Source organism: Solanum pennellii, chromosome 9 (assembly GCF_001406875.1).
Source record: "Solanum pennellii chromosome 9, SPENNV200".
NCBI lineage: Eukaryota > Viridiplantae > Streptophyta > Magnoliopsida > Solanales > Solanaceae > Solanum > Solanum pennellii.
Window position 1 is genome coordinate 79,608,031 of NC_028645.1, and position 23,066 is coordinate 79,631,096.

The window sequence follows — 23,066 nt, forward strand, 5'->3', positions numbered from 1 at the left end:
AGCATAACACAAGGGATAGTTGAAACATAAGAATAGTCTCACAATACCATCTTTCTATCAACCTGAAACTCGAAATAATTAAACTAAAATCTTTAACACAGCAGGTGTATCGATCAAACAGTGAATACTTGTAGCATCAGATTTTTTGGCAGTTACAATGACTAAAGTTTTTTTCCCAGAACATAAGATTCATAGGGCTTCAAGAGTAAACATAACACAAAAACAGAGCTTCAGATGTTGGAAACGGGGGCATCTTTGACAGACTCGCGCCAAGCATATTCCCTGGCTCCCTCCTTGTCGACAATTTTAATCACAAAGTTTGGTGGGGCAACAACCAGCCTAGATCGGATCTCCATGATGCACTTATCTGCCAAATCAACAGCTTCTTCAACTGTCATGTCCTTTCGGTAGTGCCTATCCATCATGGCAAGAGAGAAATAGGAGCCATAACCAAATGCAGCCTTATCCACCTTGTGAAGAGTAGCAATATAATCAATGTAATATAGAGAAGGGCCTGTCTCCTTGTCATATCCAGCCAGGATAATGTTCACCATGTATGGATTCTACAAAAAAAAAAAATCCCAGTTAACCAGTGTGTACCACAAAACCAAATCGCACAATATTTTTTTCAAGAGTAAAACAGACTGCAATTTTTAATATCCTCCTCTCAGTTATCAGTAATCAAAACCAACAAATTCAAAGTAAATCATAAGGACAAAAATGAAGGGTGCACTCTACATTTTGTTTAAAAGAACTTCAAATGGTATGGTTGAACAGAAGCGTGACACCTTTGTTCCATTGTCAACTAATCAATGCTTATAAAGAGAGATGGTGGAAAGGTCAATAATGCATCTGTTTGAGTGGACCTTACAGGCATATACATCATATGATAACCAGATAGTAGCAACTGAAGCATTTAGCGGTGGATGGATTTAACGTTTCACCAGTTCATTAGTTTGTTGAGTATCATCTCAATAGACAAATTATGAGAATCTCGCACATTTTCTTTTATCTACAGCTTAACATTTGAGAGCATCTATTCAATAGTTGACCGAGTAAAATCAAGTGTGTAAGCATCTATTTGTACCAAAAGTTCCTTCTAGTAAATGTACCCTTCTTGCTGTATCAGAAGGTGCAATGTGCAAGCTGCCTATTCAAATATAATTAGTTCTTAGGCATTGCAGGGGAACCAGGTGGTAGAGCTTGTTGAAACTGAGTCTTTGCTACCACCTTTCTCCCTTTTATTTGATTTTTACCCTATTAGACTTCAGTACTTTGTATATAAGATCTCTATGCCAAATCAAAATTGTGTCTCCTAAGTGAGAGGGATCGAAGAAGAAATACAAATTAGTATTTCCTAATAAAGCAGTGTTTCCTTTCTCTTCTTTTTTTCTTTTTCATTTTACACCCTAAATGCAAGACTCACCTGTATCATCAACTAAAAGCTCTCTCCTCTTATTCTCTTCTCAAGTCAACCTAACCTCAGAGTCATTATTATTTTCATTTGCCCATTAAGTAAATGTACTATTGTTGATTTTTTAACCAATAGCTGTATCTTAGCTTGATCATTTTAGAAATTTTGACTAGACGTTCACCAAATAGGGTACACTTAAACAGTTCTTCTCTTGAAGCGTATCAACTTTCATCTATTCATTTAAATGACGAAACTCTAGATAATGCTGAAGCATGTAAAGGTGCATGAACCTGTATTTTATATCCCCAAGGCTATAAGCAGGAAAAAGTATTATAATGTATCAGAGGAATAGGTAGAGGATGAATTTTCTTGCAACATTTAGCAATCCATTATCCTCCTTTGCTAAAGTACTTTTTAAGTGCACATATACATAATAATGGTCTGTATTTTGCTAGAAATTGTCCGTCGCAAATGCCCTAATGAATGACAAGTAATTCTTCTCTGTCTAAACAGATCTAATTCAAGATCTCTTCTTTTCGATCAAGAGATAGAATTTACAAATTTTAAGTGGTTGAATGACTATCCGCCCACATCTCTCTCATATTGATCCTTCCTCTTTATGTTGGCCTATTGTTAACGACTTCATTTCCAACTGCAATATACACATTAACAGTAGTCAGTTGGAGCAAACCCCCTCCCTTGCTGAACTTAGTTCAGATGGTTGTTTTCTTAAGGGTAATTAGGATTACAGTGATGGTGCATGAACCATCACTAACTGTATGGCAACATTGGCCTGTTTATAAAACATAAAAGGAGAGCAGGTCATTAGTGTGTAACAGAAGCACGTAACTATTCTTTTCATCATACTTCATAACAACAAGATTGGCAAGAATGTGTTGAGACCAAAAAGAAATGAATCAAATGGGAGGCCCCTCTTTGCACTTCAGCTTCTAACTATCCATTAGCACCATTTAATAAGTTCGTCAGTTCCAAACTTATTTATTGTTCAAAACAAATGAAATTGTACTGAAATTAAACAGGAGTTATAGTGTCTGCCTAATGAAAACAATTTAGATATCTAAGTTCATCTTTCGGGAGCGCTACAGCATATCCTAGGGCCTACTAGAATGCTAAGCAATAGGAACAAACATACTAAAGTGAAAAGGTAAATTATATCAAATGTTGCAAGACTAGCAATGTTAAATGAAAGGGAATCTTGGCCCTTAGTAAAGTCACAAAGAAATGATAAGATGTATGTGCTTCATGCAAGATTAGACAACTCTTTAAGGATTGGACGATTAGCAAAAATTAAACAAGATAACATTAATTCACATCCGAAAGAGGGTTCAATTGGACATATAGAGAATAAAAGGGGAAAAGGTCAGTTGAGTATAGTTTGGTCATGCTTAATGTGAACCTACAAATGCACCAGTATGCATGTTTGAGACAATGATGACGGAAGGTGCAAGAAGAGAACATAAAATGAAATCATATAGAGGGATGTTCTCCTAAAAGACTTACAATTACGCTACGATCTCTCTAAATTCCTATGGATTTAATGGAAGCAAGTGATGAATGTAGATGATCCCGATTGGTTTAACAAACACATCTTAGTTCCAACAATATGGGATCACCTTTTTCCCTCCCAAAAGAGATGATAACAAGAAGTCAGGACTAAGACTTAATTGTTGTTAACCCTACACTATATCTCAGACTTGCACAAGCTTGCTAAAAGATTTTTATGTCCAAAGTGTGAGATCTAGGGGAACTCTAGTTTCAGATTACCCTTAATTTTGTCTTAAAAGACAACTTATTGAGTATTGAAATAATATGGACCCCAATAGAGCAAAATGAATGTAGTGAATTAATAACCAAACTCAATTTGTTTGGATTAGAAGCTTAGTTGATTGATTCAATCACTATCATTAGCAAAGTATACATTTTGTAGACAGACAAGTTCATGCCTCGAAGTCTAGTTAAATGTACACTGCAAAAAAAGTTTTAACATACACGAAATGCTCCCTAACTAGCAGACAGGTAGGGAAAGAGTAGGCACATACCATACGCAACATTGATTAAACCCCTATGGATTTAATGAAGCAAGTGATCTATGTAGATTATCCCAATTGGTTTAACAAACACATCTTAGTTCCAACAATATGGGATCATCTTTTCCATCTCAAAAAAGATGATAACAATAAGTCAGGACTAAGACGTAATTGTTGTTACACCTACACTATATCTCAGGCTTGCACAAGTTTGCTAAAAAGTTTGTATGTCCAAAGTGTGAGATCTAAGGGAACTCTAGTTTCAGATTACCCTTAATGTTGTCTTAAAAGATAACATATTGCGTATTGAAATCATATGGACCCAATAGAGCAAAATCAATGTAGTGAATTCATAACCAAACTCAATTTGTTTGGATTAGAAGCTTCGTTGATTTATTCAACCACTATCATCAGCAAAGTATACATTTTGCAGACAGACAAGTTCATGCCTTGAAGTCTAGTTAAATGTACACAGTAAAAAAGGTTTAACTTGCACGAAATGCTGCCTAACTAGCACACAGGTAGGGAAAGAGTAGGCAGGCACATACCGTACGCAACACTCCTCTTGCATTTTTGCAAACAGGCTTCTTTTACTTCTCCGACCCGTGATTTACAAGTCATCAAAGAAGCAAATCTAAAACTGCACTAAAACTTGCCCTATACATCTTATCTGGTAAACACACTAATAATACAGCTGAGCAGGAGATTTTTGTTAGGATCAAAATGGTGATTCAATGTTGTTTATCATGCAATTATACTCAGAACTGACAGATGGGCTATATACTAGAGGTCATACTTAGTAGGTCTTCGGACATAAATTTGATTGAAAAGTAAAAAGAGTTTCTGAAGTTGAAGAGAAATATGGTATTTAGAATTGAAGTTGTGTTTGGACATGAATTTCACTTGAAATTTTGTGAGTCATAAGAAAGAATCTACTTGAAATTTGAAAAACTTAGCTGAATCATCCCAATGTAAGACCAAACAATATTCTGAATAAAAAAAAAAAGGTTCATGTTGGCCCCAAGTTTTTACAAGGAAGTTTCTCTACTTCCTGGAAGACCAATATTCATCATTGGCCAGATTCTGAAATGCTAATTTCAGTCAACACAGTCACCAAAGAAGCTGATAAAAGAAGGCAGAACTTTCACAAGATCTAGGAGTGCAATCAAAGATAACGATCCTCATAGTGAAGCTAATGTATACAAAAAAGAAATGAGAGAATTTTAACTACATTAAATGATGCCATACAGAAATGTAACTGCTGCAGACACTTATACACAGGGTTGTTAATATGGCAAGAGTTGAAAATGCTACAACAGGTATTTCATGCCCTGATATATAAGCAGAAAGCCATGGATTGACATAACAACAGCGATTCATTTAGAATTAAGATAGAGCATACTACTAGGAGAAATGGCATATGCGGAATTTGTCAACACAAACTTGCTTCTCTCACCCAATCTTTCCTTTCCTATTCCAACAATGTTAATAGAAAACTAGAGGAAGATGCTTAATTGCTTTTACAGATACATGTCCAGTGAGATCCCACAGGTGGAGGTGGGGTCTGGGGCGGGTTGTATACAGACCTTATCCATACCTCTTGTGAGAGGCTTAGTTACTTTTTACATCTGTTCAAGTTACTAATCTACATTTCATCCAATACTCTATGAATCAGGAGCCTTTCCTAGTCAGGTTACGGACATGTATATCAGTATACAAAATGGAGAACCTTTGAAAATTCTAGCTTTACGGAACCATGAAATGAAATGGGCCTTAATAATAGGAATGGTTTTTCAAAGGATTCATTTAGCCAACCCCAGCAAGTATGGAGTTCATGCATACTTGATTAGTGTACAGTTGATCCTTCGTTAATTGATTGATTACAGTGCCAAACCCTAATTTCACATTTTGGGACTTCTATACATTTAAAACCCTAAAACTCTACCCAAATAAAAAACAAGCTCAAATCATGATGTAACTACAGTATCAAAACCCTAGATTCCAAAACCAATACCTTACGCAAAGCTGTAGCAAGCTCGCCTCTTGTAAAATTAGCCGTAGCAGCTGTAGTCAACGGAATACCATTACGAAACTGATACAAAGCCACATTTTTCTGCACATACTCCGTAAACTGAGCTCTGCAAATTCACCCAAAAAAATCAACATACAAATAAAAAATCCATAGAGATCGAACAAGATAAACTATTAAATCTAGCAAACAAAACCTGTCTCCCGCTTCACCACTCGCTCCCATAAGTTTATGCGAATCGAGAATCATGATTTTGTCTTCATTAGATTTGTGAACCAATATACTGTGCACGGCGGAGGAGTCCGCCACCACCAGTGAGAAACCGTTACCGACCATTCCGAACACACACTCCATTTTCTTCTAGAAAGTTCTGTAGATCCTTTAGATCTTCTTCTTCTACAAGAGATTTGCAGAGATTTCTCCGATTTTTTTTACTTAAAAGTTTTGGTTTAGTATAAGAGCTTCGAAGGGCGTCTTGGAGAACAAGTTTGAGCATTTTCATTTTTTTTTTTATATTTTAAGCTAATTGCACTTTCATCCATGTATCTTTTCATTATTACTAAATTATACCTTATAGTTTTCTAGTTCGGAAGTCTACTACAACAACTTTTAATTTATTTCTATGATTTGACCTATTTTTTCGTTTGTATGGAGTACGAGATGAGGATAGAATTGTTTGATAGTTGAATATGAAATAAGTTGTTTATGTATTATTTTTTTTGTATAACTTATACGATATTTGGTAAATATATAAGAAATAAGTTATTCATGTGTAAAATAAAATTAATATAATAAATCATACTAGATACAAGGAGAGAGGTGAGCGAGAAAGGAGAGTTGAAGAGCGAGATATGATAGAGGCGAGCTAGAGAGTCAGATACATGTCACATGTTACTTATATCTAGAATAAGTTACACCTAATTTTGACTTTATATATCTTATATATATGAATCTAGACATTCAGATACGTGTATCCGCAGTCCAAAATCTGTTGAGATTCATAATATTGCAAACTAACATAAATATAAATAACTAGCTATTAAATTAGTGAGATTATGTAAGTTATCTATGATTTGATTTTTCATTTCTTTTCATAAATTTACTTTTGTCACATCCTAATTGCCAAGGTAAATATTGTCCGCTCAAATAATATACTCTTTGGGCAAACAAATCTTATCGTCTTTGCTTTAACTCAATAACATTTTGATTTTTTGAACACGCGATTTATGTATATATTGTAACTCGTCTCTTATTTAAATGTGAATTACTTTAGTTAAGCTTCACAATAAATTTCACTCCGAATTAACAGTCTCTTAATTAGAAATTTATCGTCTTTGCTAAAATGTGTCTCATTACCGTTGTAGGAGAGATATTGGTATTTTTTTTTATTTCTTTATTTGTTATATGTTCTGATATCATGTTTATTTGGTCAAAACTTTATAATTATTAAGTAGATACAAATATTTGTAAAAAAAAAGGTATTTTTAGTAATAATTACATAATAAAATTAGTCATTATATATCTATTGAATCGATACATCAAAATATTTCAAACGCATACATAATAGAGTACTATCTTTTCTTTGACTCATTAACACTACCTAGTTTTGAGCTGGGAGCTGGACCGGGCTCACATAAATGGGCCAATTTGTGGTCCAGTTTTGGGGGTTTTACACAACATTATAAAAGGTATGAATGATCCATTACTTAAATCTATGCACCTCTTCAACTTTTTTATTTGTTGTATCAATGCATAACGGATACATTGTAAATACAAACTCTTGTTTCTTCACCTCAAAAGATATATCACTTCTCCAATTTTTCCCTCAAAACCTCTAGTTCAGTTGCAATAACTGATTTAAGATTCACAATTTATTCAAATATCATATTCATTAAAGCAATACAATATGATATAATATAACACAACACAATACAAGAAGAAATAATAGGTAACAACCATCCAAACAGAGTGAAGTTTATTTATGTTACGGAAGTTATATTACATTACATTACAGCCACACCCACACAGAAGACACAAACATTATTTCAGGTACAAGTGATACTATTCACATAGCATATGATACAACTTAGAAAACTAAATCCAAAATTAAAGACTCATATTTTTGTCCCATTTTTTTTTTCTTTTTCCTTTGGTGCTGCCACAAAATATGACTCATTTTGATTCTGTAATATTTCTTCAACCTCCCTTGCTGGCATATTGAATGACAACTCTTTTGCTTCTCTGTTTACATTTCTCCATATACTTTCTTGACCTTATAAAAGAATTGACATTTTAATTTCTACGTAGTAACAGTATAAATAACTATTCGTAATTCCCCTTTAAAAGGTGAAATTACTAATACATACGAAGAATAGTTAAGGACAAAGTTGCTTGACTTTGCGTGTTATAAAACATAGTTTAGTGACTTCGGTGAGCAAACGAGGAAACTAGTAACATACCTGCAAGGAAGTTTAACATGCTGTTATGACCATTGATTCCAAAACCAACCATACTGAGATTAGAATCGGCGTTGGCTATAACTGTTATAGGATGTCCTGCCGGAATTGCAAAAAAATCACCAACTGATAGACAATCTCGGACCGCCTTTTGGTGGCCTCGTCTCTCCTGGCTTTGGCTACTAACCATTTCGAACCGACCATTCCCTTGTGCGACCATTACCAACCATGTAGTCCTTGTACTATAGACTGGTAATATCATTCCACCCTGAAAAATGAATGTACACTATTATCCCCGTCATTACAAGAACGTTAGGTTCTGATAAGTCTTAATGCTTCCAATGTTTTGATGATCCTCACAAATGCAGGGAGCCGGTCCTCTACAGAGTGTTCTCGTACAGGGCAGTGTGCTATACAACTGGAAAGTTGTTTCGTCAGAGGTTGGTGAGGTCGTCAGCATACTATACCAATCAGAATGGACGAGGTTGTTTGTCCAACGTAGTTAGTGGACGCATACATTCCATCAGGTTCAGCTATATGAATCTCCACGTAAGAAGCACATAGCTCCATTTAAGTTTTTCTATTAAAAATGTCCAAACCATAACAATCAAGATATATCAAGATTTTGGTTTTTTTAGTGTTCAATTTGCTTCAGATTATGTGATATCATTTTTCTATTAGTTCGCTTTAAAATGTGTTAACCTATATTTGAAAGTTATTTGTAGCCACATAAGTGAGCCAGACAAATGTTATATGACTTGTTTAAGACCAAACGATGTCACGTAAATTGAAACAGAGGTGACCAGGACAAATTAAGTGTGGCTTACTTGGTTGATGTTCATGATACCAACAGCAACATCCAAATCCATCAAGTGCTGGAATCTCTCTGGGGCTGCTTCAAAGTATTGTCCAAATCTGTTACCAATTAATGGGCGTTGGTTCAATACATTGAAAGGACCTCGCGTTTCACCTCTGGTGGAGCGCGAAGCGTGTTGACTAATAGCTCGAATTTTCTCTTCACTGGCTTTGATTATTATCCCCTGTTTTTGTTGTCCAAATAGCCTCTCTAACCTGCTCCTTGGAGTCTAATGAAAACAATAAAGAAAAAAAAATGAGAATCTTAACTAACATAAAAAGGAGAAAAACTTATTGACAACACTCGTAAAGTTGGCATAAATTATTGGTTTCGTTTCTTAATCATTGATAGCCTTAAAAACATCATTCTACTTGACTAACTAAAGTTCAATACATACATGATCTTGCCACGTGAGTGAAATACACATCTGAATTCTCCTTAAGTTTATCAGGAGTCTCACGCTCAAACAACAGTTTGAGAACACTTGCTATGTCACGTGGCAGATCGAGATTATATTTAAGTTCAATTAGTCAAGTACAGATAAGTTTTTAAAACTATCAATAGTTTAGGAACGAAACTTATAATTAAGGCCAAGTTCAAAAGTAAGTGTTTTCAATGTTTCTCTCTAACGAAGCTCACATTGAAAGCAGTCTCCAGGATATCACTGCTGAATGCTCTGTAGAAGGTTTCTGGATTTTCACTTCCAGCACTAAAGAATTCCTGAATAAATATGATAGATATGAATTCGTAACTTTAAAAATATAATGAGTTTGAATACTAAAAACATAAAGTAAAATTCATAAAACTTAAATTCTGAATACGCACTTGAAACTGGCTAGGAACATTAACGGCCTTGGCTAGCACTTAAACCGAGAACTTCTCTTTGTTATCTGTGTTGGTGAAGTAGATTGTTGAACCAGCAGAAACACTGAGCACATCTCCATACTCCAAGTTGAATGAGTTCTTCTCATCTTCTTCTGCTATACTTATACTTCCTCTCCCTATAAGAAAAAAGGAAAAAAAATGACTCTTTTCTGTTTCTATTTATGTGACATGATTTCTCTTTTAGCCCGTCCGGCTTCTAAATCTGAAAATAATTAATTTATACTTTTCATTTAAATTTTTTTATAATCATATAAATATGATATTTAACTTGGCCTAATTTACATCTATGTTCCTTCAACTTTGAGTATGTTATAAGTAAGTATTTAAACTTGTATAAAACTAAACAAATAGATATATTCGTCTCATGTAATGTCACACATGAGAATTTTGTGTTTTAGAATATCTGTCCAGTACAAAGTATGTAACAAGCTTTAAAATATTTAAAAATTTTAAACAAAAGGGAGGATTGTAATGCAAATTTTGTATTGATCGTTCAAACAATCATATATTATTATAAGTGGGAAGATCCTAACATTAAAGTTAGATTACTATTTCGCCCTTGAAATAAAATACAATTTAATTAAATGTGTAATTATTACTTAAATAGTATATAGTTATCATTGTTTTAAAAACTTTTTCCATTAAAAGATTACATCAATTCTTTACTTTATCAATTAATTATGTCCAGAATTGAGAGAAGATAGAAAGTTGGAAAAAATAATTTAATATAGACCAAATTCATTGGATTGTATAAATTAAATAATAATAGTTCTTTGGCAATTAAAACGTTACCAAGAATTACTGAATAAATGTTTGCAATTTGAATAGGCACAATATAGAATAAAAATTGAATATGAAGGGTTAATCCCCACTATTATACAGGAATCAGTTTCAAAATTAAAGTTGAATTTTAAAGGTCATTATCTAATACTATTTAAGACCAACTTATTAAGATTGATGAAACCAGCAATGTAAGCTGGAAAGTATCTCATTCCTCCATTAATGGAGGTTGAGTCCTTGACAGTGAAACGAAATGAAGGAGAAGAAGAAGGTGCCTTTTTCGAATTAGAATCCTCAATCTTAATCAGTGCATTATATGTGTATATATACACAACAATGATGAGTTTAACAGAATAACAAATCAACAAAAATACAAAACATGTGAATACTAACTAACCATAACCAACTATAACTAACTACTTGAACCAACTATAACTAATTACTTGAAAGATGAATAGTACCAACTAACTAACTAATTGATAACTAACTCATACTAATTGTTAAGCTAGTTTTATTACCCCCCCCCTCAAGTTGGAAGTAAGTTGCTTACAGACAACTTGTTTAACAAACCAGTATGCTTAATACCAGTCAATGCCTTAGTGAAAATATCAGCCAGCTGAGAATCTGTTGAAACATATTGGAGTGTAATCAGTCCTTCTTGCAGCTTTGTCCTGACAAAATGGCAATCGACCTCTATGTGTTTAGTTCGTTCATGAAACACTGGGTTCTTAGCAATGTGTACTGCTGCTTGACTGTCACAAAATACATGTATAGGCAAAGGGACAGTCACTGAGAGTTCACCAAGTAGTCTTTCTAGCCACACCACTTCTCCTACTACTTGTCTTATAGCTCTGTATTCAGCTTCTGCTGATGATAATGACACTGTAGGTTGTTTCTTAGACTTCCAACTAATGGGGCTATCTCCCATGAGAACCAAATAACCACTCACTGCTTTCCTTGAATCGGGACAAGAAGCCCAATCTGAGTCACAATAAGCACTAACAGTAAGATCAGGTCCATTGTTGATAAAAACTCCCAAGGTAGGATCATGTTGTAGATATCTGAGTACATGATAAGCTGCCTTTAGATGAGGTTCTCTAGGAGATTGCATGAATTGACTGAGATGCTGGACACTATATGCTATGTCCATTCTTGTGTTAGCAAGAAAGTTAAGCTTGCCTACTAATTTTCTGTAGTAGGTGGGATCTGGCAATAGTTTGCCTTCTGCAAGCCTCAGTTTTTCAAAGGGATCCAATGGTGAAATTGTAGACTTGTAGTTCATAGAATCAAATTCCTTCAAGAGATCAAGAGTAAACTTTCTTTGTGAAATAAGGACACCATCCTGCCTGTACAATATCTCTAACCCAAGGAAATAATGCAATCTTCCTAAATCTTTTATTCTGAATTTCTCATGCAAGAAGAGCTTCAAAGATTCAATCTCCTTCATATCAGTACCAGTTAGGATAATGTCATCAACATATACAGCCACAAACACCAAAGAGTTACCATTTTTCTTGTAAAACAGTGAGTAATCACTGTCTGAATGAACATAACCCTTTGAGCAAAGACTATTGGCCAGTTTCTCATACCACTGTCTACTAGCTTGTTTCAAACCATATAAGGACTTCTTCAATTTGCAGACCATATCACTGCTGTCCACTACTAGTCCTGGGGGTAATGCCATGTACACCTCTTCATTTAAATCACCATGTAGGAAGGCATTATTGACATCCAATTGATACAAGTTCCAGCCCTTCTTTACTGCTAATGAGATTAGTGTTCTGACTGTAGTCATTTTTACCACAGGTGAGAAGGTTTCATTGTAGTCTATCCCAGCTTGTTGAGTGTATCCTTTTACCACCAATCTAGCTTTGAACCTTTCTATGCTCCCATCTGCCTTATGTCTAATCTTATACACCCATTTACATCCAACAACATTCTTGTCTTTTGGCAACTTAACCAGTTCCCAAGTATTATTAATATGCAATGCATCAAATTCTTGTTTCATTGCTGCTTGCCAGGCTGGATTCAAGCTTGCCTCTTCATAAGATGTGGGTTCAATATCATGTGAGACATTATGAATCAACTGCTGACTCTCACAACATAATGTAGAGAAGCATACATGATCAGGATGAGTTGTGAAAGATGTGAGTGATTGTTGAGAATCAGCAATATTATTTATAGGTGAAGTAGAATGTAACTTAGGTAATGAATAGTTGTAGTCTTTCAAGTAGCTTGGGGGATGACAGGATCTATTTGTCCTTCTTGGTGTAAGAACAGATATGTTTGGTCCAGTAGGTGCTGTGGCAGGTATATTTAGTCCAGTGGGAGGTGTTGTGGATTCAGTCATAGGTGTATTTTCAGGCATGGAAACTTGATCACAAGTGACTTCATCCAGTGTGTGATCATTCAACATTTCATCATCAATAAAAGTGTTTGTTTTACTAGACATGCAAGGTAACTTATTAGAGTAAGGAACAAGACATTGCAGTATAGAATTAAAATTAGAGCCAGCAGGAGCAATGACAAAAGGAAGAATAGTTTCATAGAAATAGACATCTCTAGACACATGAATTCTCTTGGTAGCCAAATTTAAGACCTTGTACCCTTTTGTATTAAAAGGATATCCAATGAAAATGTGAGGTACAATTCTTGGTTCAAACTTATCTTTATGAGTTTTTAAAGTGGTTGGAAAACAAAGGCATCCAAAATTTTTGAGATGAGAGTAAAAAGGTTTCTTCTGATATAACAACTCATATGGAGACTTCCCTTGAAGTAGTTTAGTAGGTAATCTATTAATCAAATAAGTGGCAGTTAGTACACATTCTCCCCAATACCTCATAGGTATTTTTGATTGAAACAACAGTGCCCTTGCTGTCTCAAGAAGATACTTGTGTTTCCTTTCTACTACCCCATTTTGTTGTGGTGTGTAGGGACAAGATTTCTGGTGTATTATGCCCTTTTCTTGAAAGAAACATGTTGCTTCATTATTAGAGAATTCTAAGCCATTATCAGACCTGATGGTTTTCAATCTGGTGTGAAATTGATTTTCTATTAAGGATATGAAGGCTTTTATAGTATGAAGAGCATTACTTTTACACCTAATGAGCTGTGTCCAAGTAGCTCTACTGTAGTCATCTACCATAGTCAAGAAGTAGTGATATCCATCATGTGTTGGTACATTATAAGGTCCCCACAAATCAACATGTAACAGCTCAAATATTGAACTAGTTGTAGTAATACTTTCTGGAAATGGCATTCTAGTTTGTCTAGCCATTGGACAAATTGTGTAAGTGAAAGGTTGTTTGTTAGAAAACTTTAAAGGAATGGTAGATATGTTTTTCATTTTCACAAAAGGTACATGTCCTAATCTAGCATGCCATAAGAATTCATTGTCTTGACTGAAGGAAAAATGAGCAGCTGAATTAGAAGTCTGATCAGTGGAACAGGTTTCTTTATTGATTATATGAGGGTGTCTTGTACTAGATGGTGATAGTGCTTTACAGTAGTTAAGAAGAGAAACAGATTGACACTTCTGATGAGAAACAATATCATCATTTACAGATGGAATGTGACACTTTGAACAAAAGAAATACAAACCATTCCTTGCCTTACCAAGTGCCAGAGGGCTCTTCAGAGAAGGGTCCTGCAGTAAACAAGAATCACTGTTAAAACTAACCATCCCTCTGAGTTGATTAGCCAAACAACAAACTGATATTAAGTTGAACTTGAAGCTAGGTATGTACAACACTTTATACAGAATTAATGTTGAATTCAAACACACATCACCAAATTCAGTCACTTTGACCTTGTATCCATTTGGTAAGGTGATTAAGAAGGGATAAGGTAGAGACTTAAGGTTTGTGAGATTGTGTTTTGTGTAGGTCATGTGGTGAGATGCCCTTGAATCAATGATCCAAGAGCCAGCAGTCAACTTCTCACATCTACATGATATATCACCTATCTTACTGATAGAAGAATGACAAGCAAATATACCTGCTAAGCTTGCAGCTCCACTTGACACATTGTTTAAGTAATCAGATTCAGCTCCAACGTGCACATTTCCAAGTAAATTGAGTAACTGTTCATATTGACTTTTTGACAGATTCACTGGCATTTGTTTTCCCTGCTCAAAATTTTCTTCACATTTGTTCCCATCACCTTCAGAGGTATGTACATTTGCTGCAGATCCTTTGCCTCTCCCTCTTGGATTTCTTGTGTTGGTTGGATAACCATGAAGTTTGTAGCACCTATCTTTGACATGTCCAGTTCGTTTGCAATATTCACAAAACATATTTGATCTATTACCAGTGTTAGAGTTTCCTCTATAGGTATTAGTGTTGTTGAAATTGCCAGTACTGTTATTGTTGAAGTTGCCAGTGTTGTTGTAGCTTCCATTTCCCCTACTTGTGCTTCCTCTATAAGAACTAGAGTTTGTTGCATTACTTTGAGACAACATAGAAGCATTAAGTGAAGTGGATTCCAAAGCCATATGGTTTAGAGGCTTCATTTTTCTCTGCCTCTCTTCCTGTGACAAGATAGCAAATGCCTGTGCCATTGTAGGCAAAGTGGACATCATGAGGATGTTCCCTCGCACAGCAGTATACATCTCATTTAGACCCATTAAGAAGTGTATAAGTCTTCTGTCCTGCTCAGTCTTATACAATTTTACCTTTCCTCCACAAGTACACACACAACTACACTGTGAATGGACATCAATTGCACTCATTTCCTCCCATAATTTCTTCATTTTAGTATAGCAACCAGTAATGTCTAAAGTGCCTTGCACCAAATCATTTATTTCCTTCTGCAATTGGTATAGTTTGCATCCATTAGTCTGGTCATATCTATCTTCCAATTCCTCCCACAATTCCTTAGCATTGTTAACATATTGAAGGCTATCTCGCAGCTCTGGGGAGAGGGAATTCAGGATCCAAGATGTCACCATGTCATCACATCTCTCCCACTGCATGAATGATGGATCTGTAAAGCTTGGTTTCACAATCTTACCATTGATGAATCCAGTTTTGTTCTTAACGGATAATGCTCTAAGAACTGCTCGTCTCCACGATCTATAACTAGTTCCATCAAACACCACAGGAAGCAAGGTAGAAGCAGCATTTTCAGATGGATGTAGGTAGAAAGGACTATTGAAGTCTGGTCGTTTTAGGGAGTTATTGGCATTCACATCAGTTGAAGTATCACCCATGGAGAATGGATTGATATCAGCAAATGGAAAGTTCTATGAATCAGCAACAAGTGATCAACCAAACCAAAGAAAAACAGAGAAGAGAAGAGAAGAGAAGAAAAAACAGATCAAAGGATCAACTTGAATAGAGAAGATCAATGAATCGATCAACAATTAGATCAAGAGATCTAGTGTGAGCAACCTACGCTCTGATACCATGATGAAACCAGCAATGTAAGCTGGAAAGTATCTCATTCCTCCATTAATGGAGGTTGAGTCCTTGACAGTGAAACGAAATGAAGGAGAAGAAGAAGGTGCCTTTTTCGAATTAGAATCCTCAATCTTAATCAGTGCATTATATGTGTATATATACACAACAATGATGAGTTTAACAGAATAACAAATCAACAAAAATACAAAACATGTGAATACTAACTAACCATAACCAACTATAACTAACTACTTGAACCAACTATAACTAATTACTTGAAAGATGAATAGTACCAACTAACTAACTAATTGATAACTAACTCATACTAATTGTTAAGCTAGTTTTATTAAAGATGGATGGTAATCACATGAGATTGGATGAAAAAAAGGAAATCACATAATTCAACATAGAGAAGAAAAGAGAGTTGAAAGCTGCAAATGAAGGAAACAAAAAAAAATGTTGGAAGCTGCTAATCAAGAGAAGAAACAGAAGTAGCGGAAAAAAAAGTAGATTAAATACAGTCTTTACATTAATATGTTTGATGTCAAGAATAAGAAAGTTACTATTTGTTATTTATTCATCAGAATGTGAAAACTTGCTTTGCAATATATATGCTCTAACTCCTCAAACTTGGCTTTTTTTTTTTCATTTTTATCAATTCGTATAACTGTAGACTTTAAATTTAGTTATCATCGTGAGCCTTTGGGATAGTTAATATGAATTCAAATTTCTCATTCTTCTTCTCTCCTTTGCTTGTGTATTTTAATGTCATGTTTTTTTTTAATATTTTGAACTTCCTTTAAGTGATTTTTTAAAAATTCTTTTCGAATATTATTTGCCCTTAAATTGCAAAAAAATTGTTTAGAAGATATAAATGTGACTGAACATTTTTGTCAATATAATATTTTGATGAATTGAGTAATAATATTCTCCTTTCTTCTTTTTGAGTAAAGAATGATAATATTCATCTTAATAGGAAAATTTAACAATCTTCTTGAGAACTTGCAAATCATAAATATACAAAACAGAAAATTGTATCATAGATGACTTGCTTTATCAATTTTATAATGTGAAAAAGTATTAATTATAGATCAATTCTTTTTTATTATTAAAACTTACTTTTAGTAATTAAAATATATTGATTCCTCTCATATAATAGAAGGTTTATTTTTCATAATACATTAAAAATATCAAATCTAACATAAGATTTTTATGTTATATTTTATGAAGAGATATATCTTATGTCAAACTTGCATACAAAAGAATTTAAACTTTGAACTTAACATTATTTTATGTGTGCTTCACCATGATATATTTATTTATATAAATTAATTTTTAATGTCAATTAGAGGAAAAACGTGCAATGCACGTTCCCAGGATTAGTATCACATAAATAGAAACAGAGAGAGTGGACGTACCTCTAACAATAAGAAGTAAGAGTTGAGCATCAAAGTGATGAGGAAGCAGGAAAGAACGAGGTTCAAATTCAAGTACTCCAATTCTGTAATTTTCGATCCCTCGAAGAAGTTGCGTGAATTTATCGAGTACTCGAAATTCACCATGTTTTGATTCGAATCGAGATTTGAACATATGTGATTCAAATAAGTATGGATTGTTGTTTTCTTTTTCACAATCACATTCACATTGACAAGCAATAAACATAGAGATGAGGATCAACAAGTCGAAGAAGACAAATAAAAGCTTTGGTAATTTAGTGAAAATTGCCATAGTTAAAATATATAATTTGAACTTGTGATGGAAACTCTGTTTTTCTATTTTTGATGGGGATTGAAGAGAATTATTTTGATTTTGCGTGGGAAATTTAAATGAGGGAATTTGAAGATGGTCAATTTGAAAGTTTGCATGCAAGTTGACAAGTGTTGAATTGAGAACACTAACGAAGTGCAAGTGTATAAGTCATAACAATAGCACATGAATGTCATATGGAGTATGGTATAAAGGACAAATTTGTGAATGCCGGAATAGGCAATAGGCTCTCATCAGTTCGGTTCGATTTTGAAGTGTATTTACTGATATTTTATATTTTTGCCTAAGTGTAAAAGAAGTTATTTACCGTTTTTTGTCTTAGTGTGAAAGAAGTTATTTAACGTGTTTTAACAAAACAGTAAGGACAGTTAGTAAAAACATAATATTTTTACGTGGAAACATCCGGTTCAAAAGGTGTAAAAACCACAATTTTTATCCTTACAGGATTTAACTCTAACTTTACTAAATCAACTACGAGCCTCCGCAAAAGATAGATTACAGACTTAGCAACCTACCTTGACTTCAAGTTATGGATTTGAACTACACCTCTTGTAATCGTAGGAACTAACTCTATTTCCTAACCTTCAACACAAACCTCCCAAGGTATGTGTTCCCAACTCTTCAAGTTATTACAACCTGAAGACAACCCTCTTAATTCAGTTTATAACTCACTGGAATAAGATTACATCAAGACTCATTCACAAAGAAAAACTCTTAACACATACTCTGTAAAGGATTAGGTTCTTCGATGTGTTCCTTCAGTTCGTTGGTAGCACTTGTGAAGTCAATTTCTCAATTGCTCTTTTTACTTTTTAAGTGCACATGTATTCTGAATAACTTCACTTTTGTTTAAGCTCAATTCTTCATAGAGTTATATTTACTTCAAACTCTTTATTAACTTTAACTCTCTTGACTTAGAGTTCTACTTCAAGTAAGACTTCTTCTTCATTCTTTGGATTTCTTCTTCAAATTACATTCATGGATTCTTTTGTATTGTAGTTGAACTCCAACACTTCAATTCAGCAGTAACTTGAAGAGTTCTACTACAAGTAAGACACCTTTTTCAATTAAAACTACTTGCCTCTTTAGACTCCTTCTTCAAATCAAACTCATTGATTCTTTCTCTTCAATTCATCAAATGTTTGTTTCCATGGAGTTTCTCATGAATTTAACATTATCCATTCCTTTATTTCTGCGCTCTTGTCTTTATTCATTTTAGAAGCTTTCTCGAATTCAATAGCTCGTGACAGTATACCTTTGAACCATGTTGACTGTCGTGTTTCTTCTTTCTTTGTCAATCATCAAAACTGCCTAAATCCCTTTGTACATATAGTTAGAAAATCATTAAGATATTAATTTATCTGTTATTGGAGATCTTTGTAAAGGACAAGTCTAAACCTGTTAACAACTTCTCATAAATAGCTCTGGAAATATGAGGAGAGTATGCAAGTACCGATGCTTTTGCCGATTGCTATCCTTTTCGTTTTATTCTTTGCATCATATGATGACTCAAGATGGAATTTGGCTTTCAAAGTTTTATGTATTGAGCTAAGTAATTTTTAAATAACATAATGATATATATAGTTGATAGTTCTAATTGCTTTCAATTAAGAGAACTTTATTAGACGCAAACTGAAAAGTTCAAAATATATAAAAATAAAATCAAAGAGACCTTTAGCATACATATAAAATGAAAGGAGTATCGATTTTCACTACTTAAAACGTTGTAAAAACTAAGTGGGAAAGAAATATGGTTTGGACGACCAAAGGAGACTTTAAGATGGTAGATTCCAGAGTAGAACAAATATTGTTTATATAGTAAACATTCACTTCATTAAAATCGCAAATACTAGTATTGCTCGAATAGTAAGCATCATTCACAATTCGAATATATAACCAAAAAGAGGAGGAATACGAGATAGTTAACAGAGCAAGGAGTTTTATTTATGATGCAAAAGTTACATTGCACACCAAAACATACATGCATACTACAAGAGAGTCCAAAAACCCTCTATAAACTCTTAGACCACATTTACCTTTAGGGAGTTACATTAGTAGCAGTACATACTTCTCTTTAAGCTAGGAGCCTCTTCTTATTTACTCACAAAGCTCTCTTCACTTAGCACAAATGCATATCTGCATTGTGTAACATACACTTTTTAGAAAACAAAGTCCAAAATTGAAGACAAATATTGATCTTGTCCCCTTCTTCCTTCTTCACCCCTCTCCCTCTGCTGGCGATGCTCCGGTCCGGCCACAAAGTAGGATTGGTCTTGCCTCTGGAATATCTCTTCTACCTCCCTTCCCGGCATGCTAAAGGACAGTTCTTTCGCTTCCCTGTCTATGTTTCTCCATATGTTTTGTTTACCTAAAACGACGAAATTTAGGTTATACTATCTAAAAAGAAATTTACTAACGAACAAACAATATTAGCAATTGTCTTGCAACACGAGGAACTAGTAGGATATATGTGAGTCAAGAGAAATATATCAGCTCTAAATGATAAACTTGGGCAACTAGGGCAAGTAGAACTAGTAGGATATATGTATCAGCTCTAAATGACAAAATAGAAGTATACCTGCAAGGAAGTTCTTTTTGTTGTTCTCAGCATCGACTCCGAAACCAACGATCCTCAGATTTGAGTTTCCGGTTGCTACAAAGGTAATTGGATGGCCAGCAGGGATTACCAACACATCACCAACGTTTAGGTTACCGCGGATTTTCTGGTAATGGACATCTCCTTCTTCTTGTTCTTGTTCTTGTTCTTGCTCTCGCTCTCTCCCTTGTCCGCGAGACCATGGGCTCTGGCTCTGTCTACCAAGATGAGGACATGCCATTTCAAATCGAGCGTTCCCTTCTACGACCATAACCAATTTTGTAGATTTCGTGTTGTAGTATGGTAGTACCATTCCACCCTACAATAACAAATTCGATATAAGATTTGCAAAAAGGTTGCAAAAAGGCTTGAGATATCAAATTAGAGCCGAGGCGAGGCTTACTTGGTTAATGTTCATGAAACCTACAGCAGCATCCAAGTCCCTCAATTGCTCGTATCTTTCGGGACGTGCTTCAAAGAACTGTCCAAATCTGCTTTCGAATACCGGGCGTTCCTTCAGCAAATTGAACGGTCCTTGTGTTCTACCTCTAGTTTGCTGAGTTGAGCGCGAGGCGTGTTCGCTTATAGCTCGAATTTGCTCTTCACTAGCTTTGATTATTATCCCCTCCTTGTGTTGTCCAAATAGCCTCTCTAACCTATCCCTTGGGTTCTAATCAAAACAAACAATCCACAACACTCAGCATGGTAACTATATATATATATATTGAAAAAACAATCAATGTCATGATTAATTCAAGCAGGCTTACATTGAAAGCAGACTCCAGGATATCGCTGCTGAATGCTCTGTAGAAGGATTCCGGATTTTGACCTCCCGCACTAAAGTATTCCTGAATTTAAAGATAAAAAGAACAATTTAGTAGTTGAATAAAGTATACTCAGACTAGTGTCTCAAATGAGTATATGTATGAACATAAAATTGAAACAAAACTACTACTAGGTATAGAATGACTGTATCAAAATTACGAGATTTGATCGTTACCTGCAAATTTCCAGGGGCATTGACGGACTTAGCGAGCACGTAAACAAAGAGCCTTTCGTTGTTATCTTTGTTGAGCAAGTAGACATTTGAACCAGCAAACACTCTGATTACATCTCCCTTCTGCAAGTTGAAGGAGTTTTTGTTATCTTGTTCTGCTATATTAATTACTCCTTGTCCTGTAAAAAAGTTTCGAAATTTAGATTAAAACATTTTAATTACTTATATTATTAAAAAAAAATGAACTATGACTAGAATTACCTTTAACAACCACATAAATGGCTTCACCATCACAGTGATGAGGCAACACGAAAGACTGAGGCTCCAATTCGAGGATGGCGACACGGTATTTTTCGATTCCTCTGAGAAGCTGAGATCTTTGATTGAATCTCTCGAGGATTCGGAAATCACCATGACTAGCTCTGAATCGAGACCTGAATCGCTGAGACTCGAATAAGTATGGATTGTTTGATTTTTCTTGTTGTTCCCACTGTGGGTTAGTTTCACCTTGGTGTTGCCCTTTCTCTCTTCGGTACTCTTGTTGACAACGTTGTTGACACTCTTGTAGTCGTTGGCCCTGTTGTTCACTCTGGCACCTACGTTGGCACTCTTGCAATCTTTTGTAGCTCTTATCAGGCCCACGATTGCCTGTCACCAAATTAAAAATGAAAGACTTACTAATTTTCTAAATTTTGATTTAAAGTTCCATGTCAAATGTATCAAATCGTCCTTTTATAAACTCGAAAGATGTAACTTAACAAGTTGTGTTAAAAGCCAAAAAGAAGAGGGTCCTTGTGTTGAAAGAGACTTGAGTTTCAAGACTAAAAAGGGGGGTACGTTATGAATTTTGATTAATATTTAAGACATATTTTTCTATTATATTGATAGGAAAAAAGTTAAAAGTGAAAAAAGAAATTAGCAAATAACATTTTAATAGCTAAAATAATTTTATAGTATTTTCTATATAATCTTTTAATAGCTAAAATAGCTTTTTAAGATGTATATTTCTATTATTTTGATAGAAAAAATGTCGCACTAAAATATTATTTTAAAATTCTAACTTCAAAAATTATTTAATTGAACTCTCAAAACGCACGAAGGACACACCATAGCAACTACAAAAACAAAAAGACAATATAACCACTAAAAAAGAACAAAAAAATAATATAAAAAGATTATACAATGTACATAGAGATTAAAAAAGCTCATCATTCGTTGAAGAAAAATGTTTTTTTTAAAAAAATAATTAAAAAGTATAGACAAATAAAAACAAATTTTATTAAAAAAATAATACAGATAAATTAAAATTAAAACATTACCTAGATCATCTTCACCAGTCTCCCCTCCATGTTGTTGTTGTTGCTCTTTCCTATACTGTTGTTCACAACGTTGTTTGCACAACTGTTTCTGTTGTCCTGGTTGTTGTCTCTCACAACGTTGTTGGCACTCTCTTAGTTTCTCCTGAGGGTCTTGATAACCCCTAGGGTTTTGATCATAGCATTGAGAAACAAGGACCAAAGAGAGGATCAAGAAGAAGATAAATAAAAGCTTTGGTTTTGTGAAAATTGCCATAGTGAGTGAAAACTTTATATTATATTTTAGTGATGATGAAATGTTGATTTGGTGAGGGGGATTTTATAGTGGAAAAAATGATACATGCATGCATGCAAATTGACAAGTGTTGGAAGTGAAGAGTAGACGTGGAGAAGTAAATTGAGTGAAGTGGAAGTGTGAGAAGATAAGTGTTAGCTATATTAGCTGGCTTGATGAGGTGGACTTACAAAATTTTAGTGTATGAATTCTAAAGTAATAATTTTATTGGAGTTAATTTTTGATTAT

General features: G+C 34.4%; 3 protein-coding genes and 1 pseudogene across 3 annotated transcripts; all 4 read right to left on the reverse strand.

The window, feature by feature from the left end:
* Positions 1-4: 4 nt before the first annotated feature.
* On the reverse strand, positions 5-5,969 carry LOC107031641 (proteasome subunit beta type-2-B). The gene is made up of 3 exons (XM_015233084.2): positions 5,688-5,969; positions 5,477-5,600; positions 5-563 (listed from the first exon to the last, which is right to left on the reverse strand). Exons 1-3 carry the CDS (start codon positions 5,843-5,845, stop codon positions 231-233), a joined length of 615 nt encoding a protein of 204 aa, XP_015088570.1. The 5' UTR covers positions 5,846-5,969; the 3' UTR covers positions 5-230.
* Positions 5,970-7,577: 1,608 nt separating this feature from the next.
* On the reverse strand, positions 7,578-17,595 carry LOC107030907 (annotated as a pseudogene).
* On the reverse strand, positions 13,993-14,763 carry LOC107030908. Its single transcript, XM_015232121.2, has 2 exons — positions 14,465-14,763; positions 13,993-14,114 (listed from the first exon to the last, which is right to left on the reverse strand). Exons 1-2 carry the CDS (start codon positions 14,760-14,762, stop codon positions 14,080-14,082), a joined length of 333 nt encoding a protein of 110 aa, XP_015087607.1. The 5' UTR covers position 14,763; the 3' UTR covers positions 13,993-14,079.
* A 1,977-nt stretch (positions 17,596-19,572) lies between the features above and the next one.
* LOC107029635 (vicilin GC72-A-like) lies at positions 19,573-22,833 on the reverse strand. The gene is made up of 7 exons (XM_015231066.2): positions 22,547-22,833; positions 21,489-21,875; positions 21,231-21,406; positions 20,998-21,078; positions 20,634-20,900; positions 20,213-20,549; positions 19,573-20,002 (listed from the first exon to the last, which is right to left on the reverse strand). Exons 1-7 carry the CDS (start codon positions 22,797-22,799, stop codon positions 19,794-19,796), a joined length of 1,710 nt encoding a protein of 569 aa, XP_015086552.1. The 5' UTR covers positions 22,800-22,833; the 3' UTR covers positions 19,573-19,793.
* Positions 22,834-23,066: the final 233 nt, after the last annotated feature.

What these genes read in the sequence shown, in the direction of transcription:
- LOC107031641 (XM_015233084.2), bottom strand. Translation starts at nt 5,845, where the DNA reads ATGGAGTGTGTGTTCGGAATGGTCGGTAACGGTTTCTCACTGGTGGTG. An exon ending in AGTGGTGAAGCGGGAGACAG is followed by an intron (nt 5,601 to 5,687) that starts GTTTTGTTTGCT and finishes GTGAATTTGCAG; the next exon opens with AGCTCAGTTTACGGAGTATG. An exon ending in TTGCTACAGCTTTGCGTAAG is followed by an intron (nt 564 to 5,476) that starts GTATTGGTTTTG and finishes TTTTTTTTGTAG; the next exon opens with AATCCATACATGGTGAACAT.
- LOC107030908 (XM_015232121.2), bottom strand. Translation starts at nt 14,762, where the DNA reads ATGTTTTGTGAATATTGCAAACGAACTGGACATGTCAAAGATAGGTGC. An exon ending in TGGAGCTGCAAGCTTAGCAG is followed by an intron (nt 14,115 to 14,464) that starts GTATATTTGCTT and finishes TGTTTACTGCAG; the next exon opens with GACCCTTCTCTGAAGAGCCC.
- LOC107029635 (XM_015231066.2), bottom strand. Translation starts at nt 22,799, where the DNA reads ATGGCAATTTTCACAAAACCAAAGCTTTTATTTATCTTCTTCTTGATC. An exon ending in GACTGGTGAAGATGATCTAG is followed by an intron (nt 21,876 to 22,546) that starts GTAATGTTTTAA and finishes ATTTGGTGACAG; the next exon opens with GCAATCGTGGGCCTGATAAG. An exon ending in ATGCCCCTGGAAATTTGCAG is followed by an intron (nt 21,079 to 21,230) that starts GTAACGATCAAA and finishes CTTTAAATTCAG; the next exon opens with GAATACTTTAGTGCGGGAGG.